The sequence below is a fragment of the Convolutriloba macropyga genome, chromosome 10 (assembly GCF_964194025.1).
Source record: "Convolutriloba macropyga chromosome 10, txConMacr16.3, whole genome shotgun sequence".
Lineage (NCBI taxonomy): Eukaryota > Metazoa > Xenacoelomorpha > Acoela > Convolutidae > Convolutriloba > Convolutriloba macropyga.
The window spans coordinates 6,013,660-6,037,659 of record NC_134477.1 but is presented as its reverse complement, the minus strand read 5'-3'; the positions used below and the strand labels follow the sequence as shown (position 1 = coordinate 6,037,659).

At 35.2% G+C, this 24,000-nt stretch overlaps 3 protein-coding genes across 3 annotated transcripts in view; 1 reads left to right on the top strand and 2 right to left on the bottom strand.

Moving 5' to 3' along the window:
• LOC142348390 (uncharacterized) overlaps positions 1–24,000 on the top strand; it is a 106,422-nt gene that overhangs the window by 30,725 nt on the left and 51,697 nt on the right. The window lies entirely within an intron of this gene.
• On the bottom strand, positions 1,443–3,961 carry LOC142348801 (uncharacterized). Its single transcript, XM_075400302.1, has 2 exons — positions 3,857–3,961; positions 1,443–1,869 (listed from the first exon to the last, which is right to left on the bottom strand). The coding sequence occupies exons 1-2, from the start codon at positions 3,957–3,959 to the stop codon at positions 1,541–1,543; spliced, it is 432 nt and encodes a 143-aa protein (XP_075256417.1). The 5' UTR covers positions 3,960–3,961; the 3' UTR covers positions 1,443–1,540.
• Positions 5,747–17,312, bottom strand: LOC142348816 (uncharacterized). The gene is made up of 2 exons (XM_075400336.1): positions 17,117–17,312; positions 5,747–6,168 (listed from the first exon to the last, which is right to left on the bottom strand). The coding sequence occupies exons 1-2, from the start codon at positions 17,211–17,213 to the stop codon at positions 5,837–5,839; spliced, it is 429 nt and encodes a 142-aa protein (XP_075256451.1). The 5' UTR covers positions 17,214–17,312; the 3' UTR covers positions 5,747–5,836.

Below are 24,000 nucleotides of genomic sequence, written 5' to 3'. Positions count from 1 at the left end.
AGTCTTTTTCCATGATGGCATCTTTCACTTCAATTTATGTATGTCCAAATCCAAGTAACACGATGTTATTTGAAAATTTTGTTTATTGGAGTTAGAAAAACATAAGGGCGTCTATTCTTCGTTTCTGGGGCTCTAATTAAATTCGTTTATTTTTATTTTATAGCTGCTAAAGTCTAACCATAGAGTATGTAAAACAGATAAAGTCATTTAATATGTTTAACATTTTTGTTGTGATTGTGAATGAATCTAAGCATCTATCAATCATTGTTTATTTTGTTTTCCAAACTTGAATTATTTTCTTCGCATTTAGTAGTTTAAGTTGTACTGGTAAATAATTTCAATTGAGACGAGTTTGTCAATAATGCGTTGTTACATGAAATAAAACTGTGAAACAAAAAAGCTCTTGGTGCCAAACATACATTTCGTGATTTTCCATCACCCGATGCAAGTGACTGACGACAACCTCGATTTAATTCATAACCTTTCATAAGCAGTGATTGCTTTTCCGAAAAGTTGAAGAGACAAACCCTCATTGCTGCCGTACCTTTCATCTGACTCAGTAAATCTGATAAATTTTGTTTTCGAAAGAAATTTGTATATGCATTTGATTCTGGTAAAAAAAACACAGCCTAATAGGCACTTTTCTTCATGAATCCTCCCTCGTTTGGCTTCATCTACTACTACGCCATTTTGTTTTTACTTTTAACAGTTTTATCTTGTCATGGAGCCTCTAGGTTAAATTCCTCCCCAATCAATCAATTTTTTTGTGAATCATCACATTGTTCTTCATCAATGCACATTTAGGAACTTTTCACGTGTTATGACACATTGAAAACTACCCTAGTGTTAACTTAATGTCAAATTTGCAATTATTTATAAAGAAATTTGCAAATTTTGTAAAATAATGCATTAATTTTGCAAATATTTGCAAACAGGTCTGAATATTTGTGTCTCTTATAGTTCGCAGTTGGCCTTGTAGGGTGATTTTACCACACAAATCGTTTACAAGGTGTCCTTTGAACATTTTTCAATTAAACTAAACAATCTTTGAGAAATGGTTAGAAAAATAACCCACATTTATAAATTAAGCAGAGCTCGACCGGAACAAACTCGGCCCATCGTTTGCAATTTTTTGCAAACTTAACATTAACTTGCAAAATTTTGCAAATTTGACCTTGTAAAGAAATAGTTTGCAAATTTTTACAAATTTGGCATTATTGGGCAAAAATTTGCAAATATTTGCAAATTTGGCATTATTTTTGAACTAGGGTTTCAAGTAAGAAATAAATTTGAATTCCTTGTTTCAAGGCAGAGGTCGTACCAGGAGGTACGTTATGATCTAAATGACATCATATATGAATTTGCACCCTGTAATTATTCAGGAGTCACATTTCAAAGACACAATGAAATTGATGTTGCAGTTTTTTTTAGAGATCCTTCATTATTTCTAATTTTTCGTTGAATACCCAAAACCAAATTAACGTTCATTCTTTTTTGCATTCTCAAAAACTTGAGCTAAATATTTAGTTTATTATTGAAGTTAAGCATTGCCATCACAACTGTTGATTAATTCTGGCGTGACCTTATCCAGTACCTCGCAGAAACATTCAAAAAACACTGATTCCTGCTTCCAATAGTCTTCTATCCAAACTCTGGACAGGCGCCAGTTGTCAGTTATGACGAAAGTGGTCCTGATAAAGCTAATGGTAATTTTTTTGACCGAATCTTCGGGTTTTATAGATGTCGGATTGATGTAAAATGTCATATTTGTTCCGGGATAAATTCGAGGGTTAAAAATGGGCTCTTCTTCCGGCTCACCGTTGAGGTTTTTGGCGTCATTGAAACGGATTTGTATTTTGCGAGCTGTGCCTGAAACACACTTATAAATTTTTCCAAAGTAGAAACTGTTCATGTTTTTAAAATATTTTATGATGTTACTGACAATTTATCACTTGAAAAGGGCACGCTGGGTAATTTGAATATTAAACAACATTTTTGTGTGCATTTTATTCGGGACCGTACAGTATTATTATAGTATGCTCAACGCCAAGGAATGACAATTAAATAGTAATAGCCATAAACTAATACTGAAACGTAATAACATTAAGGTGTTTTTGTAAAAGTCTTGACTGTACAGATTACGGTCCAAAACATGTTGTTGCAACTCTTGGAATTGCAAATTTTAGATTATCGGAGTTTACATTCAAAAATGGTTTCCATTATGCCCTGTGAATCGTGTCATTCCCATATTAATCAAAATTCTCGGACATAAAACATAAGAAGAATATTATTGATTCTGGCCAATCAGATAACAGTATTCAGGTACTTATATAAACTAAAACGCTCTCTCGCGTAAAATCACAGGTTGTTTTTCCTCGTGATGAATAATCACAAAACTTTTCATGAGGCATATGCGCCTCGTCTGGTTTTACAAGAATAATTACACAATTTTTCGTGTGAATAAGCATTAAAAAGAATAACCATTGCTTTGAAATTTTCTGCTGCGAACTTTTTTTAAGTTGTTTTCATGAACTTTCTTGAAATAAATACGAAGGCGATGACTTTTGAGAACTTTTAGTCGGGTTTAAATATTGACACCTGTGTTACGTCAGCCGAGATTAGATTTAACCAATTTTCTGACCTTATACCTCCCCTAGTCGAGGCCAAAAGTTTATCTTGTAAGATCTTACAAGATTCTTGCAAAAAAGTTTATCTTACAAGATCTTGCAAGAAAAAGTTTATCTTGCAAGATTCTTGCAAGAAAAAGTTTATCTTGTAAGATTCTTTTAAGAAAAAAGTTTATCTTCTAAGATCTTGTAAGATTTTGGAAGAAACTCTTGTAAGACGATGCATCGTCTTGTAATATTCTGTCAGAATCTTGTAAAATCTTACAAGATAAACTTTTTTTCTCGACTAGAGTCTTTGCCTCCTTGTCACTTATTGACGCTTTGCAAGCCACACTCACTTAGGTCTCATTAAGTAAACAAAGCAGTAGAAGGAAAAACACCATAGAAAAATCCCATAAAAAATAACATAAAACGTTTATTTTTTGCCACATGATTGATACGATGAAATGAATACGCACCTTTAAATGCTGTAACCGTTCTTTTAATACCGAAGGCAATCAAAAAAGTCAAAAATATGTTTTTAAGATTGAAATATTTGGTTTTCGGTAAAAAAATTTATCATTTATTATTAAAGTTTTATCACCTAGGCTGTTTAAACTTTTGAGTTAGTAATATGTCAAAAAGTATGGCACAGTAAAGGGGAGATGGACTCCCTTACTGGGTACCAAAGGTGAACAAATTGTTGAAAAGATCCAGGGGTAGATAAAGGGTCTTATTAGTTAGGCAATGCATTAACTGATAAACTCTAATGAGACAGTTCTGCTAAAATTTTGTCAGATCTTACAGGTTAAAATTTCCTCAATCATTGCAATTCATCAAGCTGTGCTTTAAAGTAGAACTTGATCTCTTCCACTCTTTTCCATAGAGTGGAAATTGCTTTACACCCTTATTCGCGCTTAATAACGGTGGAATACGGGTGGACTCCTCGACCCGGGTTTTAAATTATTTGGAGGGCAACAGGGCAACCAAACAGCGAATAAAACTGAAATAGAAAAATTGTCTTGCTTAATCTTCAGACAAGAAAAAGCGAAGTTATCGCCTCAATTTTCATGTTCTTGACATGCGTTTCATGTGCAATTTACCAAGATCTCATCAAAACGTGTCAAGACTATTAATGGGGTTTTTGTTAAGACAATTAAACTTTTGGCAGAAAGATAGCTTGATCTTGTTTTCTTTTCACTGAGCAATATTGTGAACAAAATAATTTGAATCGAATGTAAATTTAATACCTGCGTCCCGATGAAAAGCCGTCTCAAACTTGATTCGCAACGTCTTGCATTCGACTGTTATTAGCAAAATGTTTACAGCAACGATCACCTTCACAATATCCATATCTCACTGAAATACATTTTTCATATCAGAACCAGTGCATATCTTTTTTTTGTTGGGAACCCTTTTCTTTCTTAATTGTGTAAAAGCCCGATTTGTGGTATATATATATATATATATATATATATATATATATATATTGTTCACAATCAAGCTAACAATTTCGCTATTACAAGAGAATTTGGGTGAAACGTTAGCATGGTTGTTCGCAAGTTTGAAGATGGTAGTTTTGAGTCCTCTAAAATCTATTTCATTAGCGGTAGATGACATTAGGTCACACATCAGTTGGGTTGCTACAATTGCAACAGAGAAAAACGGAGTGCCTGTTCTAATAAAATTGGAGTTTCAGTTTGGAGTTTGAAAACTTAAAGGTCAAAGGTAAGACTGGCGAGTTTTCTTGTAGGAACAGGCGATTAAAGGGGAACCAATTCTTTTTTTTAATATATAAAAAAATAAATTGTTGTACAAAAAGGACAGCTTTTACGGATTTCATTTCCCAAATACCATATCCCAAGGTTGTTTAAACTCTGAAAAACGTAGTCAGGTCGTAAAATGCCACGTATATGTTTCGATTGAAAGTTGGTATTGATTTAAACTATTGAAGCTCAAGTATGGCACAATTAAAAATCGAACCATTGTTGTTCTTCAAAACGTGCAAAACATTAAATTTATAAAGAAAATATTCAGTGTTCCAACTAAAACGGGAAAATGCAATATTTCCTGGCTATGGTTTTCGATACTATAGTGAGCATTAACATTGGTTTAATCTCGCTAACTTTTAGAAACGAACATCAAAAGAGTTTGCTGTAAAAATTTTAATCACGGTTATTTGAGGTCACGACATCTGTCGATATAAGGTTAAATCGGATAACACCTAAACAGTTCTGGTCAAGTTTTTAAGGTTAATTTTTCTTCGAAAATTTTGTTTTCTGTATGTGTTCCAAAACTTAAAATTGATTAAGAATTTTAGAAACTGGCTGAAAAAAAGACTAATCACCAACCAGAGGTTCATAAACTGTTTCACAGATGACTCCCAGTCAAGAGCTGTTGGTTATTTTGCAAGATTATGGCAAATTCTGGCATAAAATAGTTATTATTGAAGTTTTCAGGAAACTGGTTAATTTGCAATATTTGCCAGAAAATTGGTTATATAGGAACCCATGCCAAAAATGGCTAAACTTTGAAAACAAAATCAATGGTTCCGGTTAGGCTGTGACTTGATTGGCGAATTTTTTTGATTGTCTGAACAATTATTTTCCGGTCAGTTTTCATTGCAAAAGTTTTAATTGTTCTGATATTTTAAATTGAAATTAATTTCTACTACCGTCTAAAAAGTGCAACCTGCTGTTTCAATTCTTTTTTTACTAAAAGCAGTTCTCAATTTAAGAACAGCTATCAAAGTAAAATTTCCACAAAAACTATTTATCGTTGCATCTTCAGTCGGTACCTTGCTATTTCTTATAACACTGGTAAACAAAACTGGCAACCTTGGAAGATTAGCGTTAAAAATTTCTTGGCTAGTATGATTCCGACAGTTATCTTTTAAGAATCTTGCAGAAAGAATGGTTATGAAGCAAGATTCTGGAATCCATCAAAATTTGATGGAGAACTGATTTGAAGATACCCATTCAATTTTGGCGAGGTATTTTGCAGCAATATTCGACATTTTCAACAAACTTTCTTAATTAAAGTCAACTCGTTCCTAGCACCGAAGAGGTCAAATCTATTCCGAAATTACAAACCAGGAAGTTAACTTATTAGAGCGCTTTTGGTCTTGTTAAGAATTTGACTATAAGACTAGCAACTTTACAATTATATTTATCAAATTAACATCCCAAATTGAAAACTAAAATTGGGGAGTTTAATTAGCCCAAAGGTGTTTAGAAGGTCACAATATCATCGTAATCGCATCCAGGTCCGTAAAATTTTACACTATGGCATTCCTCAGTGAGCCAGCAATAGCAATCGTACGCTCTGGTTTCAGTTCCAGTTTGAATCCAAACTCTATCTAGAGACCAGGCATCAAACATCTTAGAAGGATCGTAAAACTTAATTTCCAACTCGTGGATATCAGAAAGATCGGAAAGTTCATCAAAATCGAAAATTTTGCTTGAATTTGTCCCTTTTTCACGATAGACAGTTGCGCCAGTGTCCATGTACTTGTCCATGTTATTGTTGTTGTTGAACCTGACAGCAATTGTGTCTCTAGATTCTGAAGTAAAGAAAAAATGAAGAATTTCCGGAAAAATTTTGACAGATTCATTAAAAAACCTGTTGCAATAATTGAAAAAAACTTGAAAAACAAATAATATTTTGAAATTTTGGCTTGACCTTGAATAGTAGTGACGAATGCTGAAAAAAATGACAGATAAGGTGAATTAGTAATTGTGTAAGAAGTCAATAATGATTGGTTTATAAATTTCTAACATGTAAAAAAAATTGAAAGTATGTTTCGGACCTGATTTTGCAAATTTTGCAACTTTAGTTTTCAGCTTCCTTTCTTAAGTTTACTTTCTAGTCTCTTTAAACGCTCAAAATTTGATAAGGAAACAACCAAAACAGAACGATCTGGTGAATTAAATTGTTTTACAGTGTATTAACGGCTACTCAGATACAAAAACTTTTCCAATTCTTTCCAGTTTACTATGTTTTAGTGAAAATCGATCGAACATCAAAGGGATTGGTGAACACTTAGTCATGCCACAAAAATTTTGTACTGTAGAACAAAAAGATCTCATCTCAAAAACAGATTAGAAGACTTTGAAAGCTGGTTGGAGGCTGGAATTTCGTCTAATTACAGCATTATAGTAAACATTGCTTTTTGTCCCCACAAACCACAAGAAGATACTCTCTTTGATATTTTGACTTTGAGCATTAACAGTGCGGTTACCGATAACAAACCTTTTACTTTGATGAGCGACTATGTTCTTGATTTTTTGATGTGAATAAGAAAAAAATGAAAATGATTTAAACTCATACGATATGAGGTTTTGGATCAAAACACTCCTAACCAAGTCAACTGATAAGATCAAAATTGAATTGATTAACTACTCTTTTAACATAAACAGAATTCTCCATTATATTTATTCATTATCATTGATAACTAACAATCAATTAGTTCAACTATAATAATTAGAGCCTAAAAACTTTAATTGGAAAACAGCATTCATATATAATATTTTAAAAGAGATAATTCTCGTACAAAATAATTCAATTTTTAAAATGAGAAGAATCTTTAAACTGTGTTGTTTTTTCTGCACTTATTGCACAGATTATGTTTATCGATGCTAAAAAAATACGTCAAATGCAATCAAAATTTCAAAAATACTACGAAATTTTATTCAACGACCCAAAAGTTGGTGTTCAATGTCAAAATAGAAATAAAAACAAGCAAAACACAGCTTTGGAAGTTTTGAATATATAAAATACGACTCATGCAAAAAATTATTGCGAATCGTGCAAAAATCGAATCATTGGCAGGAAGTTTTTCTTAAATTTTTTTCCAAAAACAATATTCATCATCTGAATTGAAACTTTTTTGATTAGTTGAGAAAGAGCCACAAAAAATATATAGAATTTGAGTCTTTAAATTTTTGCGAACCAAATAAGAATAAAAACCAAATAAGAATAAAAACAGAATTAACAGTTAGCACACTTTGTAAACGTTTCAAACGCATTACTATTCTGAATACTGATTTCGATTTGTGATCACTCAAAAATAAGTTATCTATCCGGGTAAAAAAATCAGCATGATTTCTCTTTCTCTTTCTCTCTCTAAAACGTCTGAGTTGATTTATGATTTTAGAGCCATCAATTCCACCAGCTCAGACTATAAACGATGCATCTGTTGAACTTTCGCCGCCAATGTACCTCTTTATCTAATGCTTTACTGGCCGAAGAAAAATAGCTTCATCAGCTCAAGCTCAAAAATGTTAAAATTTGTACAAACTGCGATATCGAAAACCAAACTAATTTTAGATTTATATCAATCCGTCCCGCACTTGCAGATGTACTTAAGAAATTGTACCAATCATAAAGTTAGTTTACTTAGAGTCAAAGAGTCTAAATAAAGAATTCTGCATTCCTTAACATTAATTGGACAATTAACGCTTCAGTCTATTTGACAGAACGTATTTGAAAAAAATTATATAGAAAACGAATATACCATTCTCATATTTCGAGATCTAGCAACAGTTTTTGATTGAGAAAATCAAAAACTTTTACTCGAAGAGCTTGAACGCTTTGGGATTTTCGCCCTCATCAGTCAACATTTTGTCAAGCTTTCTAAAAGGCCAAGTCCAGAATGTAACGATTTAGGGCACAACATGTGACTGGAATGAGTTATATCAGTGGATTCTACTGGAAACAGTACTTGTTTCTATGGTTAATATCTACGTGAACGATTTAGATATTTTCAATTTTGAAAATATACAATAAGCTGATGATACTTTACGTTTAACAAGGAATCAAATAACTCCGTCCTGCAAACAAAATCCTAAGTTTTTTCCTGATGATTTACAACTTGTACGATTTCTGAGGTTTTTAACGATTCATGCCGAGTTTTCATGTTTTTTTTTACCGATGCGTTTCTGATGTTTAAATATTATTCCGATCAATTTGATATTTTGTCTCAAACTTACTGTATTGCTTTGCGTGATAAATCCAACATACCGAAAAATTCCGACAATTTAAAGCAAACACAACGAAATATTTTTACGTTTTTAACGAAACGTCCGAATGATCTTCTGTTTTTTCAACGCTCTGAACCAAAACTATTGAACAAATTCTACGTAATAAACCGAACACATCGAGAATTTCATAGGTTTAAAACCAATCTTGCTGGCATTTTCTACGTCATAAACCACAAACGCCTATAATTTTCTGTTCAAAACAAACAATAAAATATACCTAATGAAGATTTTCCACGTCTTTAATTGAACATACGGAGTTTTCCCAGTTTTCAAAAACAATCAAGTCCATAGCTTCCTTCATTTTAGACGATGGCCAATGACCATTTCCTACATTTTAAACCAAACACCTGCAACTTCATACTTTTAAATCAAACGTGTCGAGAATTTTCTACATTTTAGGAAATTTATATCCTTGACTTTAATTTCAAACCCATCATATCAATTGTTTCCCACGTTTTAAACCAAATATACCAAAGATATCTTACGCTAAACCGAGGGCGTTCTATCGTTTAATATCAAAATTACTAAACAATTGCTACTCATGAGAACGATGATACAAAACCGAGAGTTCCAATGCTTTCTTAAGCTTGAAGTGGAACTTACCGAAGATCTCTCATTAACATTTTCGACATTTTTGTTCTTTGTTTTGTACTAGACTTTTTTTCTATTCTAGATTTTTTTACTAGTCATTTCTATTGCTATGCATTTTATGGCCGGTTGAGTTTTCGTCGTATTGAAACGGCTCCGCGGATACATTGATTGAATTAATTTTCCTAGTTTTCTGTTCCGATTCAGGACGCTTTTTATTTTACTTCGTGAAATGCTAGCTACTCATGGTTGCTGCCTGTTCTTAGAGGACCAATTGGTAATTATAATTGAGGTCATGAATTTTAAAATCAAATCTAGAAAAAAATGAGCCTCATAAAGGTTGACTTTGGCCTTTTTCGGCCCTTTGAAAATCAAGCACTGCTTGATGTTCTTAGAGATCAGCACAAAAACAGAGACGAATTAATTTTTTATAATATCTTTTCAGCATATATCTCATTAACAATCAGAAATGCGGTGATTGCGGTGAACGCGGTGAAAACAAATCTTTCACTACCTTTCACCCAGTCAATACAAAAAATCACCACGAAATTCACCGCATTTTTTGCAAAAATTCACAGCATCGACTTTTGTGGAAAATTAAAGTTAGAAACGCGTTGAAGTTGATGAATGCGGTATAAGATAAATAATTCACAGCGTTTCCTGCAAATATTCACCGCAAAATTCAACGCATTTCTTACAAAATTTCCTCGCATTTGCTTTCCAACGTTTACTCAATCTGATTTAAATTCACTAGAAATACCAACGCTGAACGTGAGAATCGGGGCAGTGGAATAGGCAGTTGAAGGCAGACAAGAGGTAAGTGGTTCGAACGCGTTTAAGGAAGCTTCTTTTTTTGTAAGAAGACTGAGAACGCGGTGAAAGTAAATAATTCACCGGGATTCATCTAATTCAACGCAAAAAAATGTAAAAAAGCGGTCAAAAAATATTTTTTGTCACCGAATTTCACCGCATTTCTGGGGGAAATCAACGACTGCAACCCGTAAGGTCTAGGGTTTGACCAAAGCTCCTCTTGAGTCAGACCAAAAAGACTCAAAACAGTTATTGACTAGACCGAATAAATTCACGATATTATTGGCTAGACCAAACCAACCCTAGATGGGTGACAGATTGACGAAACTTGGAAAACTTACTAAAGCCCAGCTTCAATACCGTATAAGTCTAAAAGAAATACCAAGTCTTGTCAAATTTACTACCCGGGTTGAACAAATTTACTTACCATAAAACGGACCATATATGGTCCATAAAAGTCCATACAAATTTTCGTTTTATAATCGTTCTATGTGTTGTGTTATGAGTTATCGCAAACGCAACACAAACTGTTTTTATTTGAGTAGAAAAATTATTTTCTAAAAATGAGAGAATATCGAAAAGGGTATTTTACAGTAGAAAAAAGCGATTTACAGGAGAGATCTGATTATTAGATCAAGATGGTGTTTTGATTTTGGGTATGAAAAAGGCTTAAAAATCAGCTGTATATATGCCCATTATCAGTGCGAGAAAGTAAAGATACAAAACTATACTTGGCACCTTTGATTTACAGTGGTGGTCAAAAACGTTACCCAACATGGTTTCCTTCTGCAAATTTCAAAGAAATCAGTTGCAGGGGATACCATAGATGGTATGCATATACGTTTTTCTAAGAATTTGAACATATTTCCGGTGGCATCATAATCATTCAATACATGCTGGGAAGATTTTACATCAAATAATCTCACTCTAATAATAGTTATCTAGATTCACCAATTTTAACCGAATATTGATTTTAAGCACCATTTCTTCACGATTCATTTATGTAAATTTTGCGACTTAAATTATTCTCCTGTCTTGGTAAAGCTCCTGTCTTGGTATTCTGGTAAGTTAAATTTTGTTTCTATTAACTCTCACTAAGTTGAAGACTATAGTTTGATCGATATTCTAACACCCCCTCTCAGACTTGAGCTAATTGCATTATGTCTGTTCCCATAAAAAGAGTTCTGAATGTTTCTACCTTCGATATGAGTAAAAATTTCGTAAAGATGGCGGCTGCTTTTTTCTCAGTTGAAACTTAATGAATCAAAATGATCCCTTCTGCCGTCTTGTTCCGAATGAAGTTAAATTTTTTCTCAAAAAGTTCGCTTCTCTCGTCCATCACTCGGTTTTGTGACAATTTGATACATTTCTGGCTGTCCTCTCAAATTTCTATTGGATATTTCTGTTGGATGATGAAATCTTCCAGAAGTTGTTTGAGATAGAATGCTTCTCGAGCTGCCGCTACCATTCCCTGATTTTTTGCTTCTGATGAAAAAAGCGACTGTGGCCTGATTCTTGACACCCCAGCTGAGTGCTGCGCCAAATCCGTTGAGCTTGAATTAATAGCCCGTCGTCAGACCAGTCTGCATCACTTTCCCCCACTAAATCATAAATAGCATATTTTGTGTAAGTAAGCTTTAAGCCCTTTAACCTTGAAGATATCGCTGAAGTCATTTTCCGCGTAACCAGTGTTGATTTGTAGGTACGTTCATGTGTCTGGACAGAATGTTGACTGTGAACATGATGTCTGGCCTATTCTGCTTGGTCAGATATAGAAGTGATTCAACCAAGACTCTGTAAATCCTTTGATCCACATCTTCTTCTCCGTTCTGTGCTGTCCGGAGTTTCAAAATCAAATTGGCTGTAGTTCTTGAGTGTTTGCATCGATCCAAACCGCTCATGCAATGCTTCTTTGAAGCGTTCTTGGTTGACTGTGACCTTGCCTTCTTCTCGTTTGATACTTAGACCCAGAAACAAGTGTATTTTCCCTCTGTCTTTCATGTGAAAATTTGCCTCGCGTGTTTTTTTTACATCGCAGATCACTGTCATTCTTATTGATGCTATTATGATGTCGTCAAACCAGACCAACATGAAGGTGTGACACCCTGTTTCCGCTTTCGCGATCGAGCAATGATTGTTCTTGCTTCTGGTGAACACCTGTCTTCGTAAGAAAATTGCCAGTTCCTTATATCAGTTGGTAGCAGCTTGTTTCAAACAATAAATTGATTTATCCAGCCGACATACTAACTTCCCTCCATCTGATTCTTATTTTACAAACTCCTGTGGCTGTTCCAGATACACTTCTTCTTCTATTGGTGAGTGCAGGTAAACCGTCTTGTCATCAAACTGATGCATCACATGGCCTCGCTTCGCTGAAGGGTTAAAAAAGAAACCGGAATGCCTTTGGCTTAAAAGTAGGTGCAAAAGTCTCAAAGTCGTCCAATCCTTCCACTTGTTTTAAGATCTTTGCTACATTGCGCGTTTTGTATTTGTCAACTTAACAACGGGGTCCCAATTTCAATTGTATAACCTTTTACCCCGTATGACGTCCACGTCTGTGCCTGGTGTCACTGGGTTTCAATTCTAATTGTCTTGGAGAGCTTTGACCACGTCCTTCAATGCTCGGTTTAGTTGGTCCCAATCGACACCTTGCTTTATTTCTTAGACTGTTTGGTGTTCCACGTAGTCACCCTCATTCACAACAAAATGGTTCCACTTACTCCAGTCTCTCTTCGAAGAAGTCACCTGTCTGTAACTGTGAGAAGACCTCTGTGTCACTGTCTTCCAGTGACTCCGAATCACTGAGACTCCCTCTTGTTCCGCTAGACGTTTCATCTAATGCTGCTCCCTCAACATCCGTGGCATCTCGTCTCAGTGCCGTTTCTTTAGTGTTCACGCTCTCGGCGTTATGCCACATCTCCTTTTTTGCAGTATATGTGACCTGCTTCTCTTTTTCGCCATCGTCTTGATGACCATCATCTGTTTGCCAGATCTTCAGTTGCTGTGATTCCTCATCTAGCAGGTCGGGTGTCTCTAGGTTGTCAGGGATTGAGCCCACTTCGGACTCATTGTGATCACATCTCGATCTGCCACAACCTTGCTTGTGTTGGAAACGTACACCAGATATCCGTTGACTCTTTCAGTGTAATCCACAAATTTTCCTTCCAATGCCTTGAAAACAAGCTTGCTGACGTCTCTGTCCCTCTTCCTGATGAAGACTGTTCAACCAAAAACAGATAAGTTACCTATTGAAAGCTTAGGTTTTATAGCTCGCATCAGCTCTGCTGGGCATTTTTCTTCTCCTCGTCTCACAACCAATTTCCTGGTCCTTGTTACGTGACGAATTGCTTCCCCCACATCATCTTGGGAAGTCCTGAGTCAATGAGCAAACATGTTGCCTTCTCCAGCAGTGTCCTGTTGCACCTCTCAGCTAACCCATTCTGTTGTGGCGTCTCTGGTATGGTCTTCTCTTGTAGAATGCCTGCATCTAGGCAGTATGTCTTTAACTGCTCTGAGAGAAACTCCTTCGCATTGTCTTGCCTCAGCTTCTTGGGCGTCCCCACACTGAGAACAAACTGCTTCTGCTGCCAGTGCTTCACTCTTTGCCTTAAGAACGTCCACAAACACAAACTTTGTACTGGTGTGTAAACACAATGCAAAACCGGATCCCTGACAATGAGTCTTCTCTGAAAGCTCGCATCACGTCTGTGAACTCCCTCTCTAGCTTCTTTTCTGCCTAGGTTTCTGCAACTCTGGGTACTGGAATCTTTGAATTATTGGCCAATACGCACACATTGCACACATAATCGAGTTCCCGCACTGTCTCAGGAGCATACCTGACAATATCCAATTGATTCAAATGACAAAATAGTCTGAGCCACTTCATTGCACTGTCGGTTCCTCGCTGTTGGGAATCATCTTGATTTCTGGAACGCTGCAGGGTAAAAAACAAATAGTTTTCTTGTGTCAGTTTTACCTGAGTTCCCTTCTGGAGTCTAACGCAGCTATTTTTTCTCAAAAGTGAAGCTACGACGCCACTCAGTGCATCTTGAGACTGATAGGAGGTTTGAAGAGTAGTCAGGCATACACAAAACATTTTTGAGTTGGCAATTGATTTTTTTGTCCTTGAGGGTATGCTGACCTTCATACAGCCCCTACCCATCACTCTGGAAGCCTCCCCGTTGGAGTTTCTGACCGCTGATTAAATTGGCACAAAGTCCAGAAACGCGTCAATGTTCGTCACTCTGTGATCTGTACAACCACTTTCCACTAGCATGCTGCCTTCCACTGGGTAAGAGCTGACCAGTTCATCGTTTGGTGTAGCCAAGAATTGACCCATTGCCACTGACTCATTTTTGCTCCAACTTTTTGCCTTTTGCCCTGTCTAGGTGAACGTTATCACCACAATTGCTGCATTTTGCAGTCCTTGCCAAAGTGTCCAAAGCACTTTCCTCTCATAGCTACCCTTTTGATCTCAAGCTTCACTGCCAGTGCCACTGAACCACTTTGTCCCTTATGTAGCTGTGCTGTGCTCTCAAGGAAGTTCTGCAGCCTTTGCCTCAACTCTTTGAAATGTTCGTTGCCGGGTTGAAGCTTTCCTATATAACAAAATTTTCGTACTTCATTGGCAGAACATTGAGAACCAAGGCGTTGAAGAGGATCTCTCCCCTGCTTCTTGAAGCCTTGTGAGCAACTCCTGTCCACTAATGCAGAAGCTGTCCAAATTCTCAGAATCCTCGAGCAAGCTGTGCCACTAAAGTCAGCACTGTCGGAGTCTCCATACTCTGTGATCTCTCCTGAAAAGTTTCCAAGACTTTGCTCCATCTCCGATGCCGTCATCTCACACACAGTCATGTCTCATCAGCATAAGTGTTGTTGCATCTGGAGTCAGTGCCAGATGGCACCACACATTGTTCCGTTTCTACTTGGTCTCTGCAACTTCCTTCTCATATGCATACCTTAGCACCTTGCGTTTCTTCTTCTCATCATTGTTTACCCCATTGGCTAGTGGTGCAGGCTCATTGGGTTGATCCTCTGTCCCATGTAGTGATTTGTAGAGTCCTTTCGTCTGCGACATGGACACAAACCTTGTGCTCCAGATTGGAAAGTCCTCTGCCTTTGCTAAGTAGTTCAGCAGCTTCACTTCACTTGATTCATCGTTTATTGCGCAGGCAAAAGTTGTAAAAAGAAAAAGGACTACGCACAAAGAGATTATGACTATCAAAAACAAATTAGGTTGGTTTTTAAAATTAGTTAATGACTTAAAAAGTTGTTCGGTCCACAACTTTTGGGTTAAGGGTTTTCGCAAACAAGTGGAAAAAATAATTTTCAAAAGACAGAATAAAAAAGTGGTATTTTACAGTACGTCTTAGAGTTTTACAGATGAGATCTGATTAAGAGATCATTACGGTAATTTCATTTTGGAAATAAAAAAAGACTCAAAAATCAGCTGTATGTATACCCATTAGCAGTGCAAGAATGTAAAGATACAAAACTAATCTTAGCACCTTTGATTTACAGTGGGGGTGACAAGCGTTACCCAAAATGGTTTTCTTCTGCAATTTTCTAGAAATCAGTTGCAGGGGATACAATAGATGGTATGTATATACACTTTTCTAAAGATTCGCACATATTTCCGGTGGTATCATAATCATTCAAAAAAGCCGGAAGATCTTACATCAAATAATCTCACTCTATTAATAGTTATCTAGATCCACCAATTTTAATCGAAAATTTTTTCTCAGCACCGTTTCTTGACAATTCATTCATTTAAATTTTGTGACTAAAATCAATTTGCTCTTGTCTTTGTAGATAGTGTGTTAATTTTTCTCTCTAATAATTCTCACTAAGTTCATGACTATAGCTTGATCAATATTCTAACACTCCCTCACAGACTTGAGTTGATTGCGTAATGCCTGTTCCCATCAGACCAGTTCTGAATGTTTCCACCTTCGATATGGGTAAAAACTTCGTGAAGATTGCGGCTGCCTTTTTCTCAGCTGAAACTTAATGAATCGAAATGATCCCTTCTGCCGTCTTGTCCTGAATGAAGTTAAATTTTTTCTCAATATGTTCGCTTCTCTTGTCCATGACTCAATTAAGTTTCCATATATGGTCAAATTTTTGGATAATAAATTTTCAAGGGGAGTTTTTTGCTCTCATGTCAATACACGAATGAAATAGTGCGCCTCGCCTTATTGACTTTTTTATGGTCTGTAAATTTCCAATTTTTTTTGTTTCATGGTTATTAGGTTTCCATATATGGGTTGTTATATGGCTAGTAATTTCGGTGGAAAGACAGCTCGGTGGAAAAATAAAATACAGCTAACTTGTGTAGGAAAAGTCAAGTTTAAAATTCAAATTATCCTGATTTTTCCAGTATTTTCTGCTTGTGTTGCCCACCTCTTTTTCATTTTGCGCTTGAGACCGGCAGTGGCGGAACTACAAAAATAGTTATCGGAGATTTGAGCAGAGCACTAGGCATATGGGTCCTTTGAACTGTTTGTCAGCCAAACTGAAAAAAGTTTATGATCGTTGTATGGCTAGTACGTTTTAATAATATCCATATAAGGCGTTTTATGTTTGGCAAGTTTCTTTTATATGGTGGTAAACCCGAGTACGGCTGTATCACGAAAAACAAGGCGCAGTGATAAGACCGTACCAAGATTAGTTATCAAACAATCATTAAAAAGGTCACATATGATTCTTACTTGTACTTGTCAAAGAGAGATCATATACAATCTTTGCTACCCTTCAATGATACTTACGAATCTTTGCAATATCAAAGAATTTTCGGATCTTTTCCGTTTATACCCCCCCCCCCCCCCAGCTTAGTGGTTGCATATAATTTACCATGCACACGGGCCATGTTTTTACATAGTGATTTATTGTGTAATGACACGTGCTCTGTAAATGCGGGTGAATAACGTTTGGGGGGATCCAAAACGGAAATGATCTGAAATTTTTTATACCTTATATGGAATCATGCATTTTTCATGTATGATTACCAAAAGTATAAATCCTGTGAAGATTGAATAGAAAAATTGTAAAAGAACTGAGTGGATCGCTTACCAGCCCCGTTTAAATTTCCAGTCTCGAGTACTATCTGGAACCTTAATGCCTCAACATTTAGCATTAAATAGAGGGTTAAAATTAGTCCAGAAAACATTTCAAAACTAATATGTTTCTTTTTCACTTAGCTTAATTATTTTGTAATTTTCTGGCAAGGTGAAATTCGAAAGATTTAAATTTTTTGTCGCACAAGGTGGGGTTGTTCAGAAAATGAGTTAGTTGAAAGAATGATTTGAGCTGACCATAAATAACAGTTGGTCGAGATTTTTAGGTCGCTTAGAGTTCCTCATCAAAGAGAAGTTCTTCAATTCAAAGCTGTTAATTTCTTTTTGAAGTCTGCGAGACAAAAGTGAGATTTTATGAACTTGCTTAAGAAATCGGATCAACCAGTTGGAAAACAAGATCAGGGGCGTCTAAGGATATGATTAAAGCAAGCGCATGTTAAAGTGCTTTAACTTTAACTTTTTTCTAGTGTGGGAGATTAATTGGTTTTGAAAAAAATATATATCCGGCGAGCATTGGCCGAATATCCGAGGATCATTACCCAGGTCACGGTGTCAGACCCGAGCCGCCTCTGATCAGACTATGTTCAGGATTTGATTGCTGATCACACCGTGTCAGACGTAAATGACCTCTGATTAGACTTTCCTGCAACCCAATGAAAATTGAAAGCTTTGTACGACGTTAACCACTTCTGATCAGACGACGTCTGATCAAATCGGCCTCTGATCAGCCCCTTGTGCAACCAACGCTCCCTCTCTCTATTCAGACCATTGTCTAATAAATGTTTGGAACTATTTGGAATTTGTATGATAACTTCAATCTATAGTGCTCGAATTAAATTTGAACAAAATAGAAAAAGAAGTGAGAGATTTGTGCGACGTTAGCCACCTCTGATAAGACGACGTCTGATCAAATCGTCATTTGATCAGACCATCGTGTGATCAATACTCTCTCTGATCAGACCATTCTCTAATACAAGTCTAAATCATTTGGTATTTGTATATTATATTTAACTCCAATCTATAGTACTCGAACTAATTTTGAAAAAAATATTTCTTTTTGACAAGAAATTGATGAAATTATCAGCAAAAATTATTTCGAAGTGCCTGCACTTCTGTTTTAGTAACCAACAACAGTGGTAGAAAGAACTGCATTCAAATGAAAATGGTCAGTTAATGACCTATGATCCAAATTTTGAGAGAGATTTGCCAAGACTATTTCCAAACTTTAGTCTCTGATCAGACTTTTGGAAGACCCTTTCCTAGACAATCGCTTAGATGATTTTCATACTACGTCAAGATTTTGGTCTCTGATCCGAGTTTTTGTGACCATTGTCCAGATTACAAACCCCAATATTTTCAAACTCTGTGATGACAAAACTGATATACATTGTCTAACATATATTGTACAAAAATTGCAGTTAAAATTATGGAAAAATGTATTTTTTTCATGTCGCAACAGATACTTCCATTTTAAAATTTGACCTTTATTTCATTCCATTTTCCTCTTATCTTTCTTTATTTACATAGAAATTTACGGTGGAGACTAAAGAGTGTTAACTTCTTTGAATTTTTGCCCTTGTGGCTGGCTTTTGACCTAAAATGTATAACCAGAAATCAACTTTATGTTTGAAATAATGCAATCACAACATTGATGTTCGTTATAACCTAAACTTTGAAAAATTAGCAACAGTCAATACTAATTAGATGCGCAATTGTAGGTTTGTCATGTTTCAACTTCACCATAGGATCCTTGAAGCGGTTATACAACTAAACAAACCTATTTTTTATCTTCTAACTAAACGGAACAAAATTATTTTTTTGTTAAGTATATCTCCTCTCTTTGCAAAAGAGAAAACCAAAGAGATAATTCAAAATAAACCCACTCGAGGAGTGAGACAGTTCTTTCTCACCCTTTAAATGTGCTATCAGATTCAGAACATTTTCGATTTTTTCAAGTTGGATAAAAATACTGTTTGTAAGTAGCTCTACTCTGCTAAGAATTTACCCCTTGAGGAAAATTTTTGAGTTTCGAAAGCTGATGTTAAAAACCTAAAATTTTTTTTTGGCAGCTGTCATTAAAAGTTATGTCCCTCATGGCAGCTGAAACAGACTTGCGTGTAAAAATCCAGCTTCTAAGTAGTCTATATTTACCTTTTAAAACTCCGTCATTCGATCTCGGTATACACCGTCTACTACATTTATGATAAGCAAATTTTTTTGATCGGAGACGAGAGGAAGTCTAGCTTCAGTTTCTTGGCACATTTTTTTTGATAGCGCCATTCGCCATTTCAACAATTTCTTTTGGTTATTGATGTAAGCCGATGGTTAGAAGTAGCGCTGATGAATAAATCAACCCATGGTAAATTGCACATCCCAAGTCACCTCTGATCAGACTAACTAGGAGTGAGCGCGAGGGGTAAATCGCACAACTTCCAAGACTACCTAAGGTCTGGAAAGTCTGATCAGATGACATCAAGTGATAGGAATGTTCTGATCAGCGCACTACCTGCGGTCTGGTTAGTCGGAACAGGGCCATGTCTAAAGTCTGGACAATCTGATCAGAAATTCTCTCAGTCTGGAAGGTCTGCAAAGAACCTAGTGGTCCAACTGGGAAGATGGCCAGTCCTCCAAGAAAAGAAGAGATAATTAACCCCCGAAGCGATTGTTCTTTCAAGAGCACTTCTTAATTATACTTGATGAACATCAACATGCTATATCAATAAATACTGCTACTTCAAAGTTTAAAACCAGTGTCTGACCAATAGTCTGCCAACTCCAGAGTGCAACCCAAGTAAAACTGGCAGCCCGGTGCGCGACCCAAGTGGATCTGATCAGAGCTGGTTCAGGCTGCACACCTCATCCTGGGAAAATGAAATTAAGTCTTATTTTCCTTCCCGTGATTCTAACTGTCAATGAAGTTCTTCGAAGTAAAATTATGAATTCTTGAACACTTGAAGATTTCTTGAATTCTAGCGCTGTAGTTCTGCGGCTTCCCGCAATTTGGATTCGAGAATTTTTGTGGAAATTTCCAGGAAAACACTGCTCACCAATGACGCAAAAAAATCAAAAGTTGCATGATCAATAAAACATTTTGAATGCAAGATTAATTCAAGTTTATATCAATTACTTCAAGCCATACTTACTAATATTAAATTTACGCCAGAGGATGTTGCGAGCCATATTATATTATAAATCAAACACCTCAACAACCCACGCTCATGAACTATCTTTTCATCCAATACTATTTTAATTCATTCAAGCAAAATAGAATAAACTACCTCTAGTTAAGTGATAATTTCTGTAAACCTGCCCAAGGAAACTAGAGTACACTACAGGACTACAATTATGATGGAATAGATAATAAAGCTTATTACGCTTTCGCACCTTACCCCTCCCCCTTTCCATTTTAAACACTCCTCGACCGCTCTGAAACTATCACTTTCAGCACATCTATCAATTATCATTTAGTCCTAACTGTTAACCAATTTATGATGATTTTGCTGCCTATATGATTAATTGAAATGAGGCACGCCTCTTTCAGTAAATTTCTCCAATTTAGTAGCAGATAGAAACCCGTGTTGAGGACAACGACGAAAAAGCAACAATATTTTGTAAGAAATTATAGTTTTTGTCGCTTTGTCGTCGTTTTCGTCCTTTTGTCTACCTTTTCTTCGCATTGATTAGTTTCCGTCGCTTAAGTCGTCTTTTAAATATAAGAAATGATTGTTTCTTCGTCGTTTTTTGGTCGTTTCTTTCGTCTTTTTTCCAAAAAAAAAATCGTCGTTTTTGATGGCTTTTTCATCGTTCTTGAACTTATTTTTTTCTATTAGATCGTTTTGGCATATATACATATATATATATATATATATATATATATATATATATATATATATATATATATATATATATATATTGGCCTGATAGCACAGTGGTCAGTGCATCAGGTAATGTATCAGGAGTTCAATGGTTCTAATCCCAGCGGGGATCACGTTTTTTCTTCGTTTCTTGAAAAAACGATCATTTCCTACGTGAAAATAATGAGGAAATATCGAACAAAACGACGATTAAAACATAAGGGCTTTGATCGTTTTTGTCTAATGAAAACGATTAAATATCGACGACTTCTTACAAGTGAAAAACAAAGTTCCTCAAAACGGGAAAGACGCTTTGGCAGATATTTACACCACTCTTCACTTGCGGTCACCAATTTCTTGAATATGTTGAGATTATCTTAAAACTTAATTATACAAACCTACTTTATTAATAACTTTTTTTAAAACCTTTTTTTTGCGTAACGTTTCAATTTCTTTAAAAAAGAATTGCCAGTGTACTTTTACTTTCCATAACTCAACCCACGCACCAGATTTAAAATAAAAAATTATAGTCAAATCTTTAATTTTGTTCCTTGCGAACAAAAACATCCTTCAAAAATCATTTTAACATTTTTTTCCATTTGATATGCTGATTGGTTTACTGACAGGTCCAATTGGGTTGCGACTGCTATCTCTAGACAGAGAGATGGAGTTTGCGTCGCGTATGCGACTTATAGCTAAGTGATTTATGGATTTTGCGTCGCGAATGACTACTTTGATTGCTGTTGATTATTTAAAGCGCAATTGGTAAAGTTTTAAGCAACAACTGAGTTTTAGCGATGAAAGTGAGAGAAAGAAAGTATTTACAAATTTAACCACAAAATGAAAAGAAGGCGATCATAAGTTGGTGACGCGAAATATTTTTAAATTGTTCACGACGTGAATAGACAGTTTCCTGTCTACTGTAATTAAAAAAATTGACTGAATATCAAAATTTTACCTAAACTGAAAAATTGAATTTGAAATTAAACTAATTGCTGTATGGGATATTTGTCCCAATATCCTACCCTTATAATTTTTCCACCTTTGGTGAGGAAACAAAAATGTAAAATAATAATTTAATTAGAATAAATAATTAGAAAATTAGTTCTTATTCACCTGTTAGTTAGTAATTTATATTAATTTGTTAAATATAAATATAGTGTTTTTTTTTTCTTTTGAAAAAGCTTTTAATCAGGTTCATCATTATCGCAACGTTCTTGTACAACGCCATTTCTCGCTGGGTCGAAATATTCAAAAACGAATGGCATATTCATCTCTCATTTTGAATGCGAGGAGAGCAGATGCCTATAAATGACGTATCAGTTGCTGGAATGGGCATTATATCCTTGTGTAATTTGGATGTGATTTTCCGCTGGTAGAATTCTTATTTTGGCCTTTATTTCTTCTAATATACGACGCTATCTTATCAAAAGTATCGCTTGTGGGGCCGATCTTTTGCTTTTTCTAAATAGCGGTCAATTGCAGAGAGGATGAAAACAAAGCTGTTGGTAGCGATGGTGGTGGGGCGGTTGACCGCTCAGAACACAAGTGGAGAATTTGCCTTAGAATAGTTCTATTTTTGAAAACTTCATCGTACTTGGGGTTCCTTTTAGGGATTCACATTTTTTATGATCGTGCGACATTGTTGGTTGTTTTGTTTGAGCGTTTTCTCCTTGTCTTTTTGAGGGCGACTGTCCGCTCATTGGGCTAAATTGATTGATCGCTCGTGTTTTGTCTGATTTTTTGCAATATCTGTGTTTTGGACTCGCATTTTTGTTTTGTTGGGTTCTTTTAATTACGCTGGTTGTAGGATTTCCTTTATTACAGTACTATCAGGCGCTAGTACTTGATACAATCCATCTAGATTGCGTTTTTGACTTCCGTTTGCATGAATTTTTCTCGCGAGTTTTACTTGCACGCTCTTTTCTGCTCGTGGTATTGAGCGTGAAATACCCTCTGATCACATTAATCTGTTCTCGTTGTCCCGCATTTTCTCTTGCTCTTCATGAGTTTTTGCGTTTGCGGGTCGAATTACCCTCTGCAGTTCTAGTTCGCTACACATGCCCGTGTCCACCGACTGCTCGTCTTTGATATACGAACAGCCTGTATCGTATTTTTGTCTAAACAATATTTAATTCTTTCATTATATATAAGGTGTTTACTCACTGTTTTATTTGTGATATTAGAGGCTGCTGTTTTACATTTTCTATCAAATTGTCCCAAAATGGGACTAGTTTTGTGTTTCTCTGTTTGGCTAATCAAACTTTCTTTAAAAATTAATGTATTGCATGTTGTAAAATAATTTTTCTAATTTCGATGAAGTTTTCATGCAGGGTATTAAAGTTTTCTACTGTTATAACAAGACGTTCAACAAGGTTGGTAACAGCCTGGTATCGTATTTTTGTCTAAACAATATTTAATTCTTTCATTATATATAAGGGTGTTTACTCACTGTTTTATTTGTGATATTAGAGGCTGCTGTTTTACATTTTCTATCAAATTGTCCCAAAATGGGGCTAGTTTTGTGTTTCTATGTTTGGCTAATCAAACTTTTCTTTAAAAATTAATGTATTGCATGTTGTAAAATAATTTTTCTAATTTCGATGAAGTTTTCATGCAGGGTATTAAAGTTTTCTACTGTTATAACAAGACGTTCAACAAATCGATTGCCCTATAGTCAATTACTGCTTCAAATATAGGTTCTTTTTTTCGTGCAAAATTCTCCAAATCGTTTCTCTGTTTAAACACCTAGCGTGGTCTAATCCAAAAGGTCTTGGAACTCCGTGATTATATATATATATATATATATATATATATATAAATATATATATATATATATATATATATATATATATACATAAATATATTTATATATATATATATATATATATATATATGTATATATATATATATATATATATGTATATAAATATATATATATATATATATATATACATCGATATATATATATTGGCATATATATATATATATATATATATATATATATATATATATATATCGGATT

Excerpts from the sequence above, each read along its gene's own strand:
- LOC142348801 (XM_075400302.1), bottom strand. The coding sequence starts at position 3,959 with ATGGATATTGTGAAGGTGATCGTTGCTGTAAACATTTTGCTAATAACA. Across the intron at positions 1,870-3,856 it reads GGCTTTTCATCGGGACGCAG|GCACAGCTCGCAAAATACAA; the intron begins GTATTAAATTTA and ends AGTGTGTTTCAG.
- LOC142348816 (XM_075400336.1), bottom strand. The coding sequence starts at position 17,213 with ATGTTTTCTGGACTAATTTTAACCCTCTATTTAATGCTAAATGTTGAG. Across the intron at positions 6,169-17,116 it reads TGGAAATTTAAACGGGGCTG|AATCTAGAGACACAATTGCT; the intron begins GTAAGCGATCCA and ends TCTTTACTTCAG.